The sequence below is a fragment of the Tubulanus polymorphus genome, chromosome 5 (assembly GCF_964204645.1).
Source record: "Tubulanus polymorphus chromosome 5, tnTubPoly1.2, whole genome shotgun sequence".
Taxonomy (NCBI): Eukaryota; Metazoa; Nemertea; class Palaeonemertea; order Tubulaniformes; family Tubulanidae; genus Tubulanus; species Tubulanus polymorphus.
Genome location: NC_134029.1, coordinates 3,833,295 through 3,857,988, shown reverse-complemented (window position 1 = coordinate 3,857,988; position 24,694 = coordinate 3,833,295). Strand labels below are relative to the sequence as shown.

At 39.6% G+C, this 24,694-nt stretch overlaps 1 protein-coding gene across 1 annotated transcript in view; it reads right to left on the bottom strand.

The window, feature by feature from the left end:
• Positions 1-24,694, bottom strand: part of LOC141905372 (focadhesin-like) — a 107,340-nt gene that overhangs the window by 34,884 nt on the left and 47,762 nt on the right. Inside the window, exons 3-14 of the mRNA XM_074794216.1 lie at positions 6,323-6,394; positions 6,051-6,205; positions 4,991-5,092; positions 4,797-4,892; positions 4,180-4,375; positions 3,507-3,710; positions 3,262-3,352; positions 2,892-3,088; positions 2,229-2,501; positions 1,854-1,958; positions 1,306-1,532; positions 71-197 (exon numbers count right to left, since the gene is read on the bottom strand). Coding sequence (XP_074650317.1) covers positions 71-197; positions 1,306-1,532; positions 1,854-1,958; positions 2,229-2,501; positions 2,892-3,088; positions 3,262-3,352; positions 3,507-3,710; positions 4,180-4,375; positions 4,797-4,892; positions 4,991-5,092; positions 6,051-6,205; positions 6,323-6,394 — 1,845 coding nt within the window. The remainder of the gene's footprint in view (positions 1-70; positions 198-1,305; positions 1,533-1,853; positions 1,959-2,228; positions 2,502-2,891; positions 3,089-3,261; positions 3,353-3,506; positions 3,711-4,179; positions 4,376-4,796; positions 4,893-4,990; positions 5,093-6,050; positions 6,206-6,322; positions 6,395-24,694) is intronic.

Below are 24,694 nucleotides of genomic sequence, written 5' to 3'. Positions count from 1 at the left end.
ACTATTAACGAGAGCAAATTTGATTAGTATTTCCTGTTAGCATTTAACTGTGTCAAACACAAATACGCACCTCCGATTCGATCAAGGCACACAGAGCGTCCAAAGCGACAGCAGTAGCAATCGACCCAGTATCATCATTACATTCATTAAGGATCTTAGACAATGGCGCCAACAAATCTCCCCCTAGTTGGTGCGGCCTAAAAATATGATATACATTTGACAAAAACTCTTTTCAGCAGTAACAAAACAATTATCAACCCACTGCATTAACAATACCCTCAGTAATATATACACTGTACAAGTAAAGAACATAGAGTAAACCTCGCATATCTGGGACCGGCTAACTGACCCCAGTTAAGAATCGGAAAGTCAAAAAAATATTTCGTTTTTGTTCGATTTTGTTGAATTTCAGAGTAAGGCGAGGATTACTGTATAGCATATACGAATATAGAAACGAAAGATGGATCTATGACAAAAAAAAAGTTTTCCAAGGAAGTATTTGAAATTCTCTGCACCCGTACGAAGGGTTCATCACTATTTATAGATACGCAGACAAGTGGAAAAAAACACGCGAACGTTGCATACATATTTTATACGAATTTCTCTTCACTTTAACGATTAAGAGTCGATTAATGGATGAATTCATTCTTGAAATTGCTCGACCACACGCAGCGAAAACGCGTCTGCACACAGTTCAGAATATTCATCAATATTCAACTGAAACAATTTACGCTCGTTCACCCGCAGTCGACAGATGATGGATACATTTTTTCTGATTCGACACAAGATGCGAAGGAATAATATGTGGATTAAGTGATCGCCGCTTGTCTAACAACCGAGCCCTTAACGGCAAATAAATTACCTCGACCTTGAATTTAACAAGGCATCAAACAAACGGTTTGTAAAGAAGAATTTCATAAACATGTTAGCCCGGTTCCACAGTTCCGGGTTTAGAGTTCACTTTATCTCCGGGTTACGATTAGTTCATTTCCAATGTTGAGTAGGGTCTTCTGGGCCCAGCCCTGTGAGGACTGAACTAGCTTAGCTTTCGAGTCAATTCTTGGAACAAGGCTATGGATACGATGTTGAAAAATATTTCAACATCAATTTCGAACATTAGGTGATCGCTTCTTGTTCGTCTATTTTCACACCGCGATTAATTCATAAAACAAGTATTACTCAATGGAGCCAAAAAGAAATAAATAAGACAAAATATTTACAATTTTTACACGCTTATTAAAGTCTAACGCTCGTTTCCCTGCATCGTGTGCGTTGGGCTTTAAAAAAAAAACACGTGCAAATTACTTTGTTCGACACATCAGTCTAATCGAAGTCGCCTTGGCGATCATCAGTTCATTCCAGTCACTGTGACGCGCTACTGCACTATCGTCGTCGACTATCAATTTCAACAACTGTGGATAACATCGCTCCTGTTTTTGCCACAATATTGTGAACAACCGAATTGTCAATGGTCGCAAAGTGGGCTGTGCGCTGAATGTATGGAGCACTTTTAGAATCGGTCCAACATTTATCTGAAAAGAAATAACGCATGAAGAATCTTTCAGTTCACACGGCGGCGGAACAGCATTCAATCGTCCAGGGGCAGTTTCCTTAGACCATCTCAGTACTCAAACCTATCTAACAACTTAAGTCCCGACTATTGGTACCGGCCCCAGTAAAGTTATCTCCTGTATGCTAATTTTCGTTGAATATGTTAGTAAAATATTTATTGAGCATCAATTGAGCAGGTGGCTGAACTGATAAGTGACGCAAAAATATGACAAGTGACAATCTTCATTTATTCAACATATGGCGACTTGCATAAAATTTGCATGCGTTTAAATATGAAATACCTTGTTTGACGCTAACAAAGGAATGGTCGTCAAAATAGTGTATTTCGTGCTTTCGCAACATTCTATTTTCAGCATATACAGTAGGACTGGCAGAAAATCGAAACCCTGAAAAAAAATCGAATATAAGTACATGGACTAAACAAAAATACTCGATAAGATAATTGAACTAAAACATCGCTGAAACCTCTGCAGAAAGACGATATAGTAATAGAATAATCTATATTGTACAAATACGGAGAATAACTTGATTGATCTAGCTACAATATTATCAATAAGATTGTTTATAAACAATAACAAAACGTAACAGCCTTCTCTGACGGCAGCATTTTAAAAAACGTTGTTTGAAATGAAATGTCTTCGATGGATACGACTTGCCTTCGCCGGATCAATCTTTCCGATAACCGGGAAAATATCGAGACACAATTTTTGAACGAGCTGATCGTTAGTCGTTAGGAAAATCGCCACGATTAGATTCGCTACCGCGCTCGAAACTGTCGATTTTCGTTCGTTTAAAGAAGTTAAGACGCTATTCAACCATTGCATGATGGATTTCGGTTCGTAGTGGAAATGCTCGGCCAGACTGGCAGTGTATGAAAACACGTGGCCTTCGGGTCGAATATACCCTCCTTCGTCGTCGGTTTGCAGCCGCTACAAGGAAAAAATTGATAAATCGATATAATCAATCACTCTCTCGACGCAGACGATATGAAAATCGTAATGAACCAGTTGAAATATCCCGAATTGATTTAAAAAGAAACAATATGAATACACTAAGGTAAACCGCGCAATAGATATATAGTAGATTTTCCTGGTATGCGTTTTATACATTCGAAGAACACACATATTAGTATATATCAGCGGGTATATTTCAGGTAAATTGCTGATAGAGTTGGGAATTCAAGGTAAGCCAATAAAACCACGAACCAAAGAAAATCGTGAGACGATCGACGCGACAGCATTGATTTTCACGGATTTTCAAATTGAGAAAAATACCCCAGGGACGGCGGGGTATATCGGCTGTCAATGATAGGTAATTACCATGGTAGTGCGGTAAACGTTGGCTCGACGGCGCGTTCGTTGTTGAATACCTTTCAGCAGATCTACGGCGTGAACTTGCACCGGTTTGTCGGGATTCGAGGAGTTATTGGTAACCGCACGAAGTAATGGCATGGCTAACATTCCGATAACTTCGGGAACAAGTGTTTCACTAGACGCGTCATTAATTATCAGTTTAGCTGAAAAATAGTCATTTTACATATAGGCATACATGACATACATAATATACAAAATGACTAGATCCTTGAACTCATGATGAACATAGGAAACTCTGACCAGTTCGCTTTGCGAGATCATGGACGTATAAACTAGTTTGGACGTCCATGGCGAGATGAAGCTTGTAATTTGTTACCTAATTGTAGAATTTTTATGACGTGATGAGACGCCGGAACTGACGTAATGAGCTCGGCTAGCAACGCAACAACATCCGGCCTAGACAGCGTCTGAAAAAGAAATTCATTCTAACCTCGGATCTCGAAAACAATAAAGTATCTTTCAATATCGTTTCATAATCATACGTTAGTTATGATTTATAGACCGTGATAAAATTAACGAATAAATTATCTTTATATTTTCAATAACATCTCGAATACGAACCTCGGGTAATGTTTCCTTGCACGAGATCAGGTTATCGAGACTGTAGCCAATATCGAGACCTTTTCTGATCATTTCCGGCACGAGCAAAATCAGTTGAAACGAAACGAATTCGGCGAAAGCCTCGTCGTCGTTATCGCGAACAGCAGCCGAGCATAAGAGCTGTAGAAACGAAACGGTCAATCCGAATCCGGCGCTATCTTCAATCTTAAAATAATGACAAAAATACAGTGAATTCCGTACCAGCAATTACTATCAATCATTTAGCAAAAACATCGACACAATTCAACAGATTTCGTGATGTTTGTTCAACGGCTCTTCAATTTTCAAGTTATGATAACTAGCATACTGTTGACGGTATGAATATAATTTCACAATAAAGTAATAATTATCGGCAGAGCGCAAGATCTCTATTCAAACGCATTTTGAATGCGTTCCGTTTTTTATTTTCTGGTATAATAACCCCCAACCTATTTAACTCTCTAACTGAATCAACCATATCTCATGTAACAAGAGAGCTGCTATCAAGCGCGCTCAGAAGTCGTCTATCAGGCCAGTTACCCATTTGCTCCTGGGCGGAGAAAGACAATAAGGATAAGTGTCTTTTCCGGGGACGATACGGTAATGTACGGGGTTCGAAACCAGAGCCATTCGCCTGCGCCACCCACCAATTTACCGGCAATGCAGGGATAATTGCTGTTGTGAGCAGTTTTTTCCATCTAGTTTTCAATTCGGTGTGTCGCGTCTGGATCATCTGCAGACACAGTTGATGCAGCGAGATTTTGGCTTGTACGTTTTTAGCCGTCGGATCGAGAAGAACGTATTTCAAGAACGGCTCAATGACGTCAACAACCAACGAAGCAGCTGCGCAGCTAATCAAAAAATTAAACATAACGCACGTGAGAGCAGACGATTTAGAAAATGTTTAACTAAGTCTTAAATCAGGGAATTATCACGGAGAGCGATGCCGTGTCGTGATAACTAAGATAAAATTCTGTGATTAAAATTTCAAATATTCATCGAAAGCTTTTGATGTTTTTGCACACTCGACTGATTTTTAATCAGGAACCCAGTTCCGCAGTTCTGAATTATGATTTGACTGGTCAACGTTTGAAAATGAACTTTGAAAACATTTTAACTCAGAGTTAACTCTTACTCACTACTGTCGAACTGGAGCCTGTCTGACCATCAGTCGCAATGATTTATTTCGAAATATTCTCTTCAAGAAGTGTTTACATTTTTATAAAATAAAACTAAATAAACTTTCTACAACGCCGATTAATGATAGATTACCTGCTCGGGCGTGTGAATGTATGAAACTGCTGATGCATAGTCGGCCAAATATCCGGCCGATTTGAGAGCAACGTAACGAACGGATGCGGATTGGACCTAGAAATTCAGCGGAAAAGGCGGCGATTTATCGGCGACGATGAAATCAATTCGAATCTTGAACAATATCGAAGAGCGAAAAGGGCTTTAATATTTACCTAATACCATATGGGCATTGATATCGGCCACGTTCTTTCAGTAACAGTTCAGCCTCGAGTTGAATAAGCTCGGACACTGCTTTCACGATGCCACAACCATTTCTAAAAATTTAAATGCAAAAATTTTTATCGGTGAATTTCGCTAAGTGGTTTAGTTAAGTATAGTAAGTAAAAACGTTGAGGTTTACGGTGCACCTTCTGAACTAATCATTCCACAATGGTTTCCTACGAAATCGAATACGAATGAATTGAAATCGGATGTACGCCATTAAAACCTGCCAACTTTCAATCGCAGGTTTGAAATAAACTGGTAAATATGATCTCAACACGTTAATAGACATCGTAAAACTTAGGTTTTTACAAGTAATCATTTATAGGTAGAATTTCTGAGCTAAATAAAAAAGGAAAATTACTGAAATATCATTGATTCTATAACGGACTGGTTTCTGGAATTATACGTCCTTGGTCAGAGCATAGAAAATTGAAATAACGTAGGAGGGGTCACGGACATGAAAGCTTTTGGGTAATTGGCATTCCCATCCGTCGACCTAAAACATATTTTACGCTTCGCAATCGCTCTTACGACGATAAACTCCCGTATTAGGTGTGTTTCAGTATTCAACAGGTATCTATAACGTCCTTAACACCTTCATTACCGCGACTTAGCGGGACAGTTCCCCTGACGTCATTGATACCGCTGCAACGTAAATCAATTCATTTTCGTTAAATCTGCATTATATGAAGCTTATTACATTTTCTTCGGTTCCTAGTTAAGTAAGCGATTTAGATATCTCAAATATGAGCAAGCATTTTACAGTTAATCAAATGGAGGAAAATAATACAAATTTGCTGGGAATTTTACGACAAAGTCTATGAAATCGAGCCCTGAACTTTTCGGGTACTACAGTTTGCTATACGAGAACGTCGCGCAATGGAACGGTAGCTAGAATGGTGGCTAGAGCTTTTCCTATAGGGTACTTGTGGCCATGTATAAAATATATTACGTCATGAAGGGAAGCCTGTTACATTACACAGGTAAATATTTCACTGAAGACATTACCTCGCACTGGGAGCCACGTTCAACAGTTGATGAAGTATATATTTAAATTCTGCTTCGCCTTTACGAACTAAATACACAAGAGCATCGCAACATCCGGTGGCTACTACCGTGTCCTGGTGAACCGACAGTTCAAATAGTAAATTCAACTCGGGAAGCTATCAAAACACACACAAAACAAATATATAATCACAAATTTGCTGATTTTTTCGTGAAGATTAAAGAAGTTCGGGATTGGTTAGCGATGACAAATTACCGGTCGCTTTTAAACTTACAGTTGGAGTCGTTTTCGATATTAAATCTTTCCATTTTCGGTTCTCGACGTTTGAGATGAGTTTCTTTATAGCCTGTAAAAAATGTTTAAGAAAAATAAAGACGAGTCGAATAATCACTGGTTGGAATACAGCTCCGGCGCAAATACATTCATCACACTGTTATTTCGACGATTCGAAAGTAAACAAACGACTCTTGACTAATCGGCAATTCTCAAAAATCGATCGGATACGAAAATGACGCGTGAGATTTAAACCCGATTTGTTTTACGTCGAATTCGAACGTTGCGAAACGGAAATTTTAAGTTGTAAAACAAATCGGTCGACTTTTCACGTGATTGAGCGGAAATCTACGATGACAACTAGATTTCCAGTTATGAACGAGTCTCAGTTCTGTTTAGGTCCGCATTATCCTTGACAATGTTAAACCATAAACATGGCAGGAAAATTTATTCCATATACTCAACTTTTTATTTCGGGGTCAAAATCAACTTTGTCGATAGTTAAGAGGCACTAACATTTGGAATAAAATTCGGGGATTCATCCATAAATAATCTTCAAATCGCGACAATCTTATGCGCTCATTCGCTTTTCATACATCGAATAAACTAAACTATAAAACTGAAATGAATTAATTGCATTTTGCGAAATCGATTTCGTACAAAATAAAAAACCCTAGATTTCGCAGTATAACAGACAGCTGTGAATAGATTTAGCGACGTGTTTACCAATTTTTAGGAATATTGCCGACGCCATAATGATTACTTTGAGAGGGTGTGTAAATATCATCGAGTACCAGTTGAAATATTCACGAATACTTGGAATAAACGATATATATATATATATATATATATATATATATATATATATATATATATATATATATATATATATATATATATATATATATATATATATATATATATATATATATATATATATATATATATATACCAGTTGATGGCGCCATCAGGGTATATAATTTATCATTCATTTTTTATACCGTTGAATAAGCCTTTTAGCCAACTATTCATGCGCCATTTCGCATTTTTTGATTTTTTCTCCGTTAACATTGTGAATTGGATGGATGAAGATAGAAACGAAGTACATGATGTGATATGATTTATTTTCATGTAAAATTTTTACAGAATTAATGAATGAATTAATTAGATAAATACTCTAACCTAAGTTTTACGATGTCTATTAAAAATGTAATAATGTTAAATGAAGGACCGTATCGAGGCGACAGTTAGCTTGTACAAGAAAGCAGCCCTAGAAACGATAGAAGTAAAATTATCAATGACATCAGCTGATTATCATCTATTTCAAGATATAACTCATCATATTATACTTATTACTTTATTGCTGGTATTCACAAATAATTGCTTTCAAGTTTTTAGCATAGCTATAATATGGTTTCGGTAAATGAAATGATGTGAAGACAGTTTATCGGAGAAAATTCTTTTAACGAAGAATCATCTGTACGTGAATTGAAAGGAACAACTCTCGTTGTGAATGCGCCTGGTTGAAGCGCCGAGTTGCGACATAGTTTCCAGTTCTATTGCCAGGTGACAGACAGTACCGCAGTCTGCGAGAGAGCGCGAGCGTGCGAAACTGTTGCGTCAGCGCAAATAGCGCAGTCGCATCGCTGCAAGTTTACCGCAACGGGTAAGAGTGTCATCATTCGGCTTGTTGTAAACCGTTACATGCGCGTGGAAACTTCTGTACAACAGCCGCAAACGGTCGCCGCAGTTGAACCCGTCGAGCAATTATTGATCATTCGAGTTGAATATTGTCGCATAGTGTTGTTAAACGATCACCCAACATAAACCTCACCGTCATAAACCGCTACCAGGAATATCAAATATTTACAGCGCTGAAAATAATAATCGGCGCTTTGGACGTTTTCGAATAATCCATATTCTCATTATCCGAACATCATAGAGAGAATTTCACTGAGACGGATTTCTTGTATCGAATCGACCAAGAATCGTATTTTCTAGAACTCTAAAGCGCTAGTGTTTTGACGGCGTTTCGCTATATTGGACACATTTTCCGACTTTCGATTTCGAGAAAATAGCATACGCGCCGAAAATCGCCGGTGATCAGCGTGGTTGATATCCATAGCTGAAATACGAGCGCCAAACCAAAAAAACTTAACACGAAATGTGTAGTACTGTTTCAAGAGTGAAGTCTCGTTAATAATCTATAACACTAGTCGTTATCAGTTACCAGCGACAAAATTACCTAAGCCCTAATCACGTGGAAATCTCGCTCCTGTGATAACGGAATCGCTCTCGATTTTGTTTTATTTATTTTATTCTCTAACGCGAAGGGAAAGATAAAAGCGGCTGCGACAAGGAAGGATGACGCGTGAACTCCGAGATAAAATGCGATAAACTGCCATCGAAATGCGCTGATTATTTCAACGCGTTTTGTTAGTGCGCCAGTCGTCTGCGAAAGGAGAGTAACAGTTATAGTGTTAGTAAGAGAGAGTAAGAGAGAGAGAGAGAAAGGGATCTGATACGCGGAGTAGCTGCTGTTCTATTCGGAATTACAATTGCTATATCGCTATCAATTATTTCCTATTAAGCTGGAAAACTTTTTTTCGCAAAGAAAACAAGGATACGCCGTCGAAGATCTTACTGCATAATACATCGCTTTAATAGAATTTCAACTCATCGAAAGGTAGGGGAATTTTCGACGTGAAATAAATCATTTCTGTCGTTTCATTTATTTTCCGTTCTGCATCGGATTTCATATCGTCGCTTCATTGATATAATCCGGCAAGGTGTCGTTTGATCATCGATTCGCCTGAAAAGGCTTCAAATCTCATAATTGTTTTTATCTTAAATATCTAAGAAATTCTCAAAACGTTTTTGCTATTGTCTGCCTTATAAATAGAAAGCATTTCAGAAAAACGAGTTACTGTGTGAAAATGTTTTTTGCAACTTATCTTTATCAAATCACTTGATTTAAATTTGATGTTAAACTGTAAGATGACCTTACAATCGCTTTGTGATTGGCCGACTGATTTTCTGCCGAATTTGTAATGAAAACCTTAGTAAAAAAAAACTACTACTGTTCGAGTTTAAATTCAACTCTATTATGAGTACCTTTGAGTTATCATTAGTCAAATGATAACTCCAAGGAAGAACTATTGAAAATGGACAAAATCTTAATTCTAGATTCGATAAATGGAAATTCCAAATTTCAACTGTTGCAAAATCCGTTTAAATAAACATAAGCACGGAAAATACCAATCCGAATAAATCTTTGATTTCAGCGACAATTTCCAAGCGTTGACGCACGCAGGAAAATGCGTCGCAGATATCTATCACGCTATTTTTGCAATCGAGAAAATGCGATGCGGGAAAATAGATTATATATACATAAATAACGGATAATAACAAACTAGTCACAACGCGACAATCGATATTTACTACATCGGCGCCTTAAACAAAGCGCCACGAAATCGGTTACGTCATTAGTATACGCAGCCACAATTATACGCAGCATCAATAATGAATCTAATGATCTATTCTAAAACGGAAGTGTATACTATGTGTAGTATTGTGCATAGTCATGTAGTCGTCACGATCTTAAGTAGATACCATTTATAATTCTATTGTACTTAATGAGCATCGTTTATCAAACTCTTACCGAGACCGATGACAATAAATGATACCGAATAATATTATGGACGGTATTCGATTGAACGGTGGCGAATACTGTTCCAGAAGCCACGACTCGTGAATAGATCTTTGAATCGTGTATCGTTCGTTCGAATTCCCGGCGGCCGAGTTACCGCAGAAATAAACGACTCTCTGGACGCTCGTGTGTTACTGTTCAAGATACATCGGTTTTCGTTACTGGTTCGGCTGGATGCTGACCAACCTGACGTATACAACCCCGATGTGCAGTAAAATCACCAGGAAATTGCATCGAGCGTGATTTCATCAAAATTCCAGGCACACTTTTTTCCGTACAATCCCGTCTGATTGCGGCGCGCGAATGTTATCATGTCTTATACTCCGGCTTTCGTTTCGTTCTACGAAATATCGAACACGCATTTTTTTCACTCCTCTCTCATCGAGCTCCGGCGTGGCCGCGACGATTCGGCTCTCTGTTTCTTTTTTTCTAAACCGACAATTTGCGGTGTGGTTTTATATGGAGGAAATCTATTTCTATACAATCAATCATTGATTTGCGGCGTATTGTACTGGAAGGTTTTAAGGCTTTATCGCCCCCGAATAAAAACTAATACGCGCGTTTACTATTCATTGATACAAATACCGCGGACGCGGTTTCCATTCCATTAAACCGCGCGCGGAGATAAACTCAGATTTACAAGATTCCCGGTAACTTTCGATAATTAACAATTCAATTCAATCAAAATGTGGTTGCTCCCAAGCAATGACAAAATTACATAGGACAAAGAAGGCGATATGAATACATGTGATTACGAAACAGCGGTAGAACACCGCTACATAGTAACAGAACACCGCTACATAGTAACAGAACACCGCTACATAGTAACAGAACACCGCTACATAGTAACAGAACACCGCTACATAGTAACAGAACACCGCTACATAGTAACAGAACACCGGTACGAAGTAACAGAACACCGGTACGAAGTAACAGAACACCGCTACATAGTAACAGAACACCGCTACAAAGTAACAGAACACCGCTACATAGTAACAGAACACCGCTACATAGTAACAGAACACCGCTACATAGTAACAGAACACCGCTATCTGGCACGGGCCTGGACCGAAGATTTTGGTAGGGCCAAATCTGGTCCGGACCAAACATTTACACCGGTGCCATATTGGTCAAAGATTTGGGTAAAAAATGCTCGTTGGACATAAAAAGCAATCTTATTGTTGTGTCATCATGCCTGTTGGCATAATATATTATGTATACGTTTGAGTGTTGAGACGGATGTAGGTGCGTCATAGAATATGGCGCCGGCCAAACGTCGAAAGGCTTCACCGTGTTGGCTAAGACCCAGTGATTAGGCCGCAGCCGATTAGTCGGGGGGTAATAATAGGAAAATAACAGCATAGCGCATTTATTGACGAACAAATTACAGTATTCAGCGACCCGCTACTAATCCCACATAAACGACGATTGATTTGCAATTAAATCCATATATTACGTGAAGCCACTTCATTTATTCGCATATACACATATATACACATCGCTTCCTTGTACATTCGACCAACTAAACTCTAACGACAGACATTTAAATTGGATTCTGCGCGTGTTTACTTTCTCAACGACGATTTGAGTCGAGACGTTTCGATTTAAACGCGCAAGACTTGACGTGTAAATGTTTGCGATGGGAACCGCGCGCTGTCGAACTCACCCGATGTCATATGTGTCAGTAAACGATGATTATCGCTGGTGACTCTCGAACATCATAAGACCTGTCAAACAATTCCGTCGATACAAGTTCAGATATAAAGCTTTTCGCAAACCAAGTTATATCTACACGAATATATGTATTCGTGCTCGAATCGAGCGGAGTACACGAGATGTAAGCAATGGAAAATCTTATCAGTAGAGACTAGTCGCACTCAGTCGTGGAGACTAGATCAATGATTTACAGATTGAAAATGTTTCAAGGAATAATCAAAATCAAAAATTTAAAGACAAAATGTTTCGGACTCTCTCAAGACCGAACGGGAGAGAGAGACCGAAATGTCTTTCAATTTTTGATTTTTATTCTTGATAAATGAATTTCGTTTTTTAATCGTTTAATTTTTCATACAGCGCCGGGTTTTAAACTTATTATTGAGGGAAGATCTGTTTCCGGATGACATTTATTTAAATTCACGTTTGTTTGAGGTTGCTCTGTAGAGCGCCGGTAACTGGCTTCCAGTGTCAACAAATTCCGCATCAAACGCCATGTTTTATTGCCGTGCGGTAATAAAAATGCTCCCCGAAACACCGACAACTTGCTCTCCAGGAATGCAGTTATTGTCAGAAACATACCAAACATTAGCTATGATTTCGCCAAATTCATCACTAAGCCATCTGGAGCCGCGGGAAGTTACCTTGGATGACGCATTTCCGGTTCCGGACACGTGTTGTTCGATAAACTACTCGCCGAATATTCGCGAAACAACTCGACCTTCAAACCGATTAATGGGGTACCCGCAGCGCTACTGTGGCAATCGAGGATTCCACGTATGGTTCAACCAGGCTTGATAGTAGGAAGTTGGTCGTCCGCCGCGTTCGGTTTCTTTTACATTTCAATTAAATCTAAATACAATTTTCTCTTAAATGAATCAATTATTTAAGAAAACAATACCGATATCCGAGTAGAAGAATGTAAGTATTGTATATTTGGTGGTTGCTTTGATAATATATGGATTGGAGTCTAGAAATCCAGTTCAAAATTATGACAACGGACGACCTACTGCTCATCACGCCATCGGACGGGATAGCTGCGGGTACCCCATTGCGGTAAGGCCGATTAGTACAATGCAGTCGAATAGAGATAGATCTAAAACTCCCGCAGTCAAATCATTCGAATTTATCTATCACCACCCGTCAAATCCAGGTGAGAGGAGACCTTTTCAATGATAATCTTGATCCACACACTGTTCATTCGTGCTGAAAATGAAATCCCACAATAAGAAAAAACGACTACGAAAAGTTGCTTCAGTTGGTATTCAATTCGACGACTCGACTGCACCCTAAAAGTCCTCTTTAGGAATACTTGCCCGGAGTTTATATAGAAGACTTATATTATACCTTTGCAATCAACTGAGGAAAACCAGCCGAGACTACTCGATTAAGCGGGGAAACAACACCTGGTCAAATGAATAATTCAGTGACTGGACTCTTTTTTATATGAAATATGACCACGAATACACTCATCTCTTTCATAACTGCAAATAATGGATGATCGATGTCGAGTGCTGGCAGGTGTATATACTGGTCTTGCTAAGCTTCCGTAGTTTTTCTCTCGGAAAAGAAAAACATAATAAAGTGGTCAATAACAACTGTTTATATCGATAGGAATCTTCATCGCGGTGAAGATTTATCATGACACCGCCGCCACGTGACCTTGTATACAACCTGGTTTATGACAGCAACCGCATTCTTGCAATTGCCACATAAATTTCTCGCGATGGACCGAGCTTTGCGTGAACATTGTGCGGGTGATGTTATCGCTAAAACCAAGAACCCGGTGTTGAATGAAATGCTTCCCCTTTAATCCATACCCTCTTACACAAGATCTCAGGATAAAGGGTTAGGGTTAGGGTCAGCAGCCCTATTATGACTCTCCACTTTATCCGTTAATCTATTGTTGGGTTAGCGTCTGACATCGGAGGCATCTGATTCTATGACACCGATTCTGCTGTTATGGGAGAGAGATAATTCGCTTCGAGGTGAAATCAGCTTATTCTCAACATTTTGAGCCTTTAGTCAAATCAAATTCAGAAATACGGAACTGGGACATAGACACAATTGAACTAAAACTCTGAATTCTGAATTTTTTGAAAGAATAGCTTTTTGTTACTCCATTTTAACCAGCTGTTCTTCGGTTACACTTATAACTAAAAAATGAAAGGACGATATATTGGAAAAAAACTAATTATCTGCAGCAAATCAACCTCATGAACCAGATGCAAAGTGATCCGAAGTGATAATCAATGGAGCGAAATTATTACCGTAGCTTATATTTGAAGTATTTATTTTAGATAGTGGAAATATATATAGTGGATATATATATATATATATATATATATATATATATATATATATATATATATATATATATATATATATATATATATATATATATATATATATATATATATATATATATATATATATATTTATATGCGTCAGCTGCACACACGATGGACGATGGGACATCATCGAGGTGTAACTAATATCGCGATAAAATTTAAAAAATGGTTGTGAAGACTCGTGAATTACATCATGTTGAGGCCTATACATCAATTATGTAGGCCTACTGAGAAAAATATAAAAATGGACAAAATGATCTTCAACCTTCAGTATAGTTATTTCCAAAATCTCGATGTATTAGAATAGACATCCAACAAAATTAACCCCAATCAGCCGCTTGCCGGTTCAGACTGCTCGGAAGATATTTTCAATGAATCCGAACCAAAATTTCCAATTGTGTACTTTTGTACGATTTAAACGTTGAAAATTCGACCACCGATCGAGCAACTTTATATTCTTTCCTTCGATTTCCGATTGCAAAATCAAACCACCTGTTTCTCTGCCAGCAGGTGTGGTACATTTTAGTCTACCGATCAAAAGAATAAGAGGGTCAATCCATATTCCAAGATCAATATCTATTGATAATTAAAATTCATTCATTCCATTCACTCGTGATTATCAACATACCGATATTTCATTGAAATTAGGGCTTTGACGCGCTATAAATTACAACGTGACTTCGGGTTTTTTGAAAAGCGGTAATGTTGTTGCTTTACACCACGCAATCGCTCACTGGCGACCGACACCGATTCACGCTTATTTACTGTAACCTCGTGAATGGGGTCAATTTCCGCCCGCGGCTCCTGTAAATCTCTTAGGCTAATTACATAACAACTCGCTAATTGACTTCCTTACCGGTTAATCAATCCGCAATCAACGCGCCGCTCTCATCCACTCACAACACGGGGTTTCATGTCGTCTTCAGCAGCGGGTCACGCAAACGCATGACTTCTAGCACCGTCTAAATCTGTATTAACTCAACCCCAGGCCCCTGCTATTTTAGGAAAGGCTAAAACGGCTAAATATTCCATTACAGGATATACATTTTTGCTTAAGGAGCTCGCTGGTCATAATACCACCCATGATCGTTACTAGATCTATTCTGAAATCTGGGAAGAACTTGATAACTATTTAGCGCACGTTCTAGGGGAGTGTCAACTGCCTAAATTGGCTGATTACGAGTAGACGTGTTGTGATGACCTTTAGCGTGTCCCGTTCAACAGTGTGACTTCATCTTCATCTGTCGCCTAATTTGAAACCGTAAACTAACACCGTACGTATAATAACCGACCACGAATAACGACTAATCAAGCATCGTCTTTATTACTGCGTCAATATGATAATAGCTTTTACCTTTGATACGCCGGTTCAGGTTGCCCCACCAAAACGATGAAAGACGCCGAAAAGTGTGCGGGCGAAAAGGTCGTTACTAATTCTTAAATTTCCAATACAATTTTTTACGTAGATGAGATGTTCATAATTTGATAAACGTCAACTCGCAACAAGTTCGTAAATGTTTTTAGAAGAGACCAACCTAGATATCTAAATAAAAGTGACAATACCTAATGGGAAAGAGACCTTTTTGACCGGGAGTGACCTACAGCGTTCACATAATGATTTATCAGGAAACTAGATTTTCTCGCGCCTAACGGCAACGGCGGCGATTTTCGAGGACAAGTTAAAGGTCAGATATTGCCGTCAGAATCAATGAGCGGATCTTGCACCAGATACGTCATTATTATTATAGATCTACATCGTTTTCAAAGTTTTAGTAAATATTTTCACCTCGCTGGTAATTACGCAAATTCTTCCAAAACTCACCAAAACGGATGTTTAATGATGATTCTGGTTTTTATATAGCGTTAAATCCAGAAGGCATCATAGCCGATGAACTGTTTCTTAAAAAAGGAAACATTGCTGACGCTTCCTGAATTCATCAATGGATGGGATTACTTGCCGGCAGACTGGAAGATGGTCCATAATTGTTGGCACTGTTGGAAAAGGCCCGGCCATGAACAGACTGACTGAAAGGAAGGGACTACTAGATTGACTGATTGACTGAACTACAAGTGTTCGAGGTGGAGTGTTAAATTTGTCAGAATCAGATTCAGTTTCAGGAAATACCTCATTGTCTGCCAGCGTGTTATGATTCTATGAGTCCCAGCTATCGACTGCGCTTCAAACAAATTTTTACATTTCATGTTTCTTCCATGATAAAGATGATCATCAGCTCGTAGCAAATGTTATTCTCTTACGTAAATGTCGCAGTCCTTTGAATATGTATGAACTTTTTGTTTGTCGCGAACAAACTCGCCAACTTCCCACGCAGCTGTCACAAAATAGACGTACATACTCGCGTGAAACATTGATCATCATTACGAAATCGAGATTAATGATCAAAAACTTTATAATTACGATTCTATCAAAAGACATCAGTGATATTGTAACATATCGATAAAAACAGGCTTTCAAGAGAGCGATCGTTACGGGAATGAGAATCTGACAAACAGAACGAAAATGCTCTCTTTTTGGAAATAATGATGAAAAGATAAGCAAAAACACGTCCCATGTGTATAATTGCTCAAAATGAAGAAAGCCATAGATATCCAGCATACGACAATCTGAATGAAAAAAAAAAAAAGTCGACGTGCAGTATTGAGATGCGTGTCTAGATTCATGAATTCGATGACATTTCGTCACTTATATAGGTCTCTCATGACAAGTTTGAACGTTGCGGAAATTGTCGCGGCACAGTCTCCAGACTGACAGGCGTCAGTCACACGCGCCGTGTTGAAATCGATGCGACAACTAAAATATCGAGGTCAAATTCTCGGTTAAAAAAGTTACCAATGCCCGATATATATATCATCATACCAATATATAACCGAATAATTCCAGATCAGATTCTTCACTGTCTGACCAAAATCACCAACAACCGAGATTTGACCTCGACCTTTATTTCCAGACGTTTTTGTCAAGAAGTCAAGACTGGCCGAGATCCAAAAGGCACCGAAACTAAGTAATTAGCTCTGGTTCGTCTACAATGGATTTACTGCGTATTCTTTGACTCCTTCAACATGTTCTGACGGAAGCTGAAATAATTATGAACACTCGCCATCGCAAGAAATCAATCACGCGCTGCTGTTAATGAAATGGATGGCGAACATAGAGAAAACATCGTCACTACAGCGCGGCGGCGACGACGAACCCGAAAAGCGATTCGTTGATCTAAACATACGAGATCAACAGCACAAATAACGTCAAGTGACGTTTATACGTCGCATGCGGCACGCACTGCTGGAGTCCGCGCGATCTGCAAAAAAGAGACTGATAAAAAAAAGACCGAACTCGGCGGAAGAATGCAGGAGCGTGAATAAATAATGAAGCTAATACTCAGGCGGTAAACCGCTCGACTATCAATCAACTATAACAGCGGAAAAAACCGATACAATACCAAAGCTTAAAATCTAAAATGAATCATTAGTGTAAATATATGGAAAAACGAAGGTTATCGAAACCGTCAAAATCTGCAATTAAAGTTGGCATTGCATGTTATATGTGTTATGAAACCTATCGAAAATGACCAATTTCGAAATCAGTACAATTATTTGTAAAACCTTGAAATGAAACTCGTTCATCATTGTCATTTTGACAAAAACACACAAATTCTCAACAACAACGTAAATATTATTTCTAATTTCGCATTTCGGAAATGTCATTACGATTAGAACATCGAAACAGGTTCATCGAATACGGGTTGAATTCGATTCTAAACACAATCAGTAAATATTCAATCAATCGACCTCAGAGTCAACGAGTCAAATATATCAACCCTATGAAACTCAGTTACGGCGAGGTGTCTGAAGCAGCTCCGTAGTCGCTGGTATTTCGGCTTAACGAGCATCAAATTTATAATCTATCGGTTTGAGATCGATGAGTAGTGATTGATAAATCAGAATTGTAACTTGCCGCTATAGTTTCTCCCTCGACGGACGACAGTTCTATCGGAAACATAACGTTCCTATTTGTTTTTGGCGATCACTACTGATACAGTTGGTAGATTTTTCCGGACGGAATGATTTCTCCAGTGTCACCATCATGGGGAACATGGGTGACTGTTAGTCGAAATGATTGCTCAAAGATCGATCTTATGTACCATCAGATCAACTGTTTTTCGCTGTTCTGGTCAATACGGCGCGAAAGGCGATTGTTTTTGCGCATAATATAATGTGCCGGTCGATAGAGGGTTTTTTAAAATCACGAAGCACTTCTCTTGATGGTCGTCGCGATCAGTGGTTTCCGAGACACGGCAGCCGGCGCTCTGTGTGTGTGTGAGTGTGCCCGGCGGCGGCCTAACAGCGATTCACTTGTGTTGTGTTTTACGGATGGACGAAGATCTGCCGCGTGAACCGCGAACTGCGGCGTGTTTACCGTACAAATAAATTAGTCCAGAAGATGACTCGGTGTACGTGGGTAAAATGCCGTCGGCTCCAGCGGGGTCCACACACACACACACACGAATAGAGGTCGAATTTTCATCGGTGTCCATCGAAATGGCGGATAACGAATCGGATTCGTCGCATCGGTCACCGACGATATTTAATTATGCATCGGCGACGTTACTTCTCGCGAGAAACAAACCACTCTTTGATCGAGCAATCAGAAAAGAAATGTCACATGCTGCACGTTAGTACGAATGTTTATTTGATGTAGCGGTGGTTTGACAGCAAATACGTAGGTTCCACCAGAAAACTGTCAAATGAATATTGACCGTGACCCCGACTACAAAAACTGGGCCAAGTTCGCGAGACTTTCTCCCGTGCTAAAGCTTCGTGCTTGAATTCAGGATAACCGTGCCATGACTAAAATCTTACAGGAATGATTTATGAACTTTCAGAATATCGAGAAAAAAAAACAGAACACAACAATTTCAGCGGTAGTTTTTCCAGCCACACCCCTTCACACGATTGCTGACGTTCTTTCTAATTCTCATCGACTCTCATTCACTAGAAGCGATGATGATCTCTTCATAGACAAGTGGGTCTCTTATTTCATAATAGTTACTGATTGCTACTCACTTGGTAATGGAGCACAAGCAATTAGTTTTTCCGCTATGCCAAGCACGTTTAAGTATTGCTTTTGACGCCTCGATAGACTATGTTTTAAATAAATTAAATATAAAGACGACATCGATGCGAAATACTGTTGATACCCATAATCGACATCCATAAATTCTCCGAATACCCGAAACGTCGTTAATGTGTATTTCAAATCTATAACGAACTTATTGCGAAACTTTGAGAAATTAATACGCGCGGATTTCATTTCTCGTTTTATATCGTTAAATAACGTTCATTAATCATCAATCAAAACTAAACGAGTGGGTGGTGACGATAGCGGCAGCGCTTATCGGCAATTAAACGGGTTCAACCTCGAACGAAATAGTCATAATATCCGCCGAGGATTTCCATTACCGCAGAATCGTTTCGGCTACAAACCGACCGGAATGGCGCATAAGGGATCAACTTTTTAGCATAAACAAACATATTAAGGGCCATTTGAAATTCGTCGCATGACACGCGCACAGGTATTTGCTGTAGGTGGTCTCTCGGTACAGCACGTTATTGTGATACAGCGAACTATCACGCGTCCTTACTGATGAATTTATCTTTACTGCCGATTATCTTCGTTCAAAAGACACGAACGCTATCACAACCGCGCTGTTGTTTAATAACCGTTTTATATCAGTACTCCCTGAAATTTTCGTCTAACAGACGCCGAACACAAATCGACAAGGTTGAGCAGATCACTGGATATTTTCATGCTTAATCGGCCCAACATGCTGAAAATATCCGCCAACTCTCCAACCAGCTCGCAGCCCTAAACGTATTACATTTATTTCAAGGTAAAACTGAACAAAGTAAATGTCGATTTCTATTATACGGTGATCACAATGTATCGTGAAAATTGTTCGATTCTTAAAAGCGCTTCCAACTTCATTTTGAACTGTATCTGCCTCTATAGATCTTTCCATTTCATCTCATTCCATTTTTTTCATTATTTCCTTCGTTTACGTATATTACAATCAATTATTGCAGAAAACTATCTATACGCCGTCTTTTGTAATAGAGCTCACTCATAATGTGTTTCGAGGCCTAAGTGGGAAATTTGTCAATTCTATGTTGTATTTCTATTTTTCTACAATAAAGACATGTATTAGAAACAAAATCGGCCTACAACTTCGATGTGAAAAGCTTGGCCAGTTTTCATTACTCCCGCAACTTCGATTTAAACAAAAATTCTGTAAATTCGACCGATCAACCAACCGATTTCCGATTTCAAAATAATACCTCCCGTTTCGCGCTCCTCCCGGGGACGGGTGTCGCGTGGTAAGGGACACCAAATAAAATATAATCAAACTTACAAATCAAATCAAATATCTAAGAGGGACGATTCCCTTTTATAGGATAAAACATCCTCCCTTGTCAGGGGATCGAACCTGATTAGTTTAGCATTACGTACGTTAAAATGCGACCGACGACATCTGCTGGCAATAGGAAAATACTACATCACATTAACTGATAAATCCCCAAGCGACAAGATCGGGTCGTAAACCATTTTTTGTACAAATGTCATCTCATCAAGGGTAGCCCAAACTACGGATTTACTACGCGGAGGCGTCATCGTGAATTGTCCCCACGAGGACATCGATGGCGAAAACAGCGCTTGATTGGTGTCTGGCGGCACGAATCGGGACGTTTCTCTCAAGATAACACGTACAGCGGACTAAAAACGCGTAAAATCCGATTAGGAGTAAACCGCAGTGTTCGGAACGGATTACACAAAAAAAACAACACGAAACGGGACTGCCTCGTAAAAATCACTGCCACATATTTCATAACAAGAAGCACAGCGGCTAATAGGATTGAGATTTGCCTCCTGAGTTAAACCATTGAAAATTGATTCATTTTTATGAAATATTTAACTCGAATTCATAGCTGTGGAACTGCGGGTCCAGGTATATATTTACAGAAATATACGCAATCATTTAAATGCTCCAACTCGCATCAATAATTGCATATTCTACTAGAACATCCTTTGATAACGTAATTCCCTTTTCACAAGGATGGCGCTTCGAGAAACGTTATTTTTGAGATATCGAGTGGTTTGTTTACGGTTTGAAGCTGGTCACCGACGCGATTAACAATTATTACTCAGTCAGCACGCAGCGTCGGTAAGATGATCAATATTTAAGAACACGATGCGAACTTAACGAAAACAAAATTACGAAACATGAGAGATGTTGTACTTTGCTCACAGACTCAATGTTTGCTCATAAGCTCACGTTTGGCGTGTAGGCGAAATTCAAGGTGGCTGACGTTTGGCATATCAAAAAGAGAAGGCAAACGCAGCACCAGCACCAGCACCAGCAGCTGCTTCAGCGAGTAAGATTATTCCGCGTCGTGTTTACATCAGACACTACAGCGGTCTGAGAACTTCGGCTGAGAAAATCCACCGGTACGAAGTGAACTTTATTTCATCTGAGGCAATCGATTAGCCACCATTTTAATATCCTACAACCACGACGCTTCAGACAATGGCAAAGTTCTCAAGACGATAGCGACTGCAATCTGTCAATGGGTTTTCGGGGTTGATCGAAATACAGAACCGTGGGCGAAGAGAAATGCTGCCCCGATTTGATAAGTTCTCGCGGGGTCAGGCATACTTGAGTCTTAAACCTCACCCCGATTGCGGATGTGTCTGTATCCTTCGCCGCATGAATATCTCGAATTCACAGATGAATGGTTTATATTCACAGCCATAATAGACTATCAGCTTTCGATAATAGGTCGGCTGTTTCCTGTACTCAAGGCAATCCGCTCAGTTTGCCTAGGCTATAAATTACCCGAATGGATTTTCAGCGATTGCCTTCCGCCGTTTACAAAGGACCAATCAAAAGACTACACCGCGCTCAGTCGCGCTTTGTTGACTGATGTCACCCGCTGCCGACAAGAACAGTTTTTAATATACGTTTTATTACGTCTATCCCGCGCATATTTCGTAATGTATCTTTTTCTTACAAAGAACATCGTTTTTTTGTGTCTTTGTCGTTCGGTATTCATTGGTTCGCACTACAGAGACGAGTGTCACTTCGCGATTAACAAATACAGACACCGCTAAATCAACATATGAATCAGGTGCCAATGATAGCGTTCGGCCAGATGCTCTCTTGCGGGTTTAGGCAATGAATGCATGGGAATGCTATTCGAGAAATAAGGAAGGATCGCCGAACACCTTAGAGCCAACGACCTGGTATCGGAGGAAAAGTGAGGTTACTGGTCGAACGCATGTTAATCGAATAAAGCAGACTAATACGCATCAACTTTATATAGATAAAAGTCCCATAATGAAATTTCAAAGTTTTGAAGATTTATCAAATCGAAACCACGGCGTTTTGGCTGTTGACCAACAGACATCATCAGCCGGAATGAACAGAAATAAAGAGATGAAGTATTGTATATGTAATATAGCAGATGCTCGGACAAGGATGTTCCAATCAACCTGTTATATCCAATACAATCCCATCCATGAAGCAATCATCAATGACGACAACCCCCTAAACAGTCCACTTTCACAAAAAGCTCCAAAACCAATTTAATTTCTTCATTTACTTAGTTTATCTTAAATCGATTTCGGAGTTAATCCTCTTTTCGTGAAACTAACACTGGGATTACATTATAATTCTAATAGACCGTCGCAAAAATTATTGATGGATCCGCATCGGAGCGAAGAAAGTGTCGGAATATTACGGAACAACTTCAAGGTGACGCCAAGTAAGCTGGTAAGACCGCGTCGACTTCTTACGGTTTCTATATTGCATATATGTATATAACTGGATCCGATACTTCAATTAAAGCCGGGGATCACTCGATGTCAAATCTCATCAATCGGTTCGCGAAACGATGCCCTGTGTGGAGGATGCTTGACGTCATAAATACGGTTATAAGTCAGGTTATTACTACGAATGACAAGATAATCTAAAAGCAATTGCGCGCGCACATATACACATACACGGACGACAGCCGAGAGCTGGTTGAAGAAATTGACCGATGATCATATATCAATCCTGTCAGAGAATTAAAACCACACATCATCGATGTGTTTTATGTAGATGAAAATGTTTCACTCACGAGTCGCACTTTTTCGCCTATTTGATAAGTAGGGTTAATCAAGCGCACGCAAATTGACGCTGACGCGGAATGCCAGGGGCTTCAGGCCGCGTTCAAAAATCGTAACGATATTTTCACCGTAGATGTTCGGAACGTCCTTTAATATCGGTCGCAACTGTCTCCGAATTAACCTTTGCCTGACAGACGAGCGTATAGGGATATACCGTTGGGTCGGTCTGCCATTTTTATCTTTTAACTGTAATCAATTCTTTTGTCAGTGAAGCGTTTCACGAATTCACCGTAAGACGTTGTTACTCAGTCGCTACTAATGCATCAACGCGAACCGCGAATGATAATTAAGAGCCCGCACATTTCCATTCATAGCGCGCAGCGTCGGTTCAATCCGGATGAATTGAAAAGTTTAAAAGTGCAGTTTTTCTGCCCATTTACATTACGCGTCATTTGAGTAGATATCGATGTCTCGACGCGGCGCGTATTCCCTCGAGGTCGTACCTCCACATCACCGTCAGCCTCCCTATCCCCTTTCCTCTCATTCCCCTCTCTTTCTCACCTCTCTCTATCTCACTCTTCCTCCTCTTTCTTCACCCACTACAAGGCAAAAGGAAATTAAATTCTCATTCTTCAACACTCCATTTCTCTAAGCCGTTCTACCTTCCCTAACCGCGTTCAAACTAACGCTTCCAGTTAGTCCGTTCTGATTTGAACCGTGTATGGAACAGACCAAATCAATACCGTGCGTCTGCACACGTTTTCCACTGGTCCGGCTTGCCGCAACACCGTAATCAACAAACAATTAGTTTCTATTTAAAGAAATGATCATCGGTCTTCTTGGTCGGTCTTTACTTAGACCGTTAAGAATTGAATCAGACTAAATCTAGAACGTTCAAAACAACGTGTAGTGCGAACGCGGCTTCTATTTCACATGTTCTTCGCCGCAGTTAGATTGAGAATGTCTCGCATCATTCCGAAATATCTTCACCGTATCTAATACGTGGATTCTTTTCCGATTCATACGATAAGGACTTAGATTCATCGCTACGAGGATTGCTTATACCGTCGTTTAAAAATACTTCGTAGAAATCCATTCGGTTTTCGTAGTATGGTACACGGCAAAGACCTGCCGGGAACATCTTGAAGTCTCGGTTATAACATCAAATCGATTCATAAACACCGGAATGACGCACGGGTTAAAACATGGCGGTGTAGCGAGGCATTCGTCGGTGACCGCTCAAGCGCATTCGTTACCCGAAAATATCTTATTAAACATTCGCTGAAAAACGAAACTTTGCCGATATGGAATAATTCATGACGACAGTTTCGCGTGTCGATAAACTCTGTTCATTGTAGCGCTGCGTGAGCCTGCGTTTATAATGAGGACGTTTTCAGGTTTCAAATGAACAAAATGTGT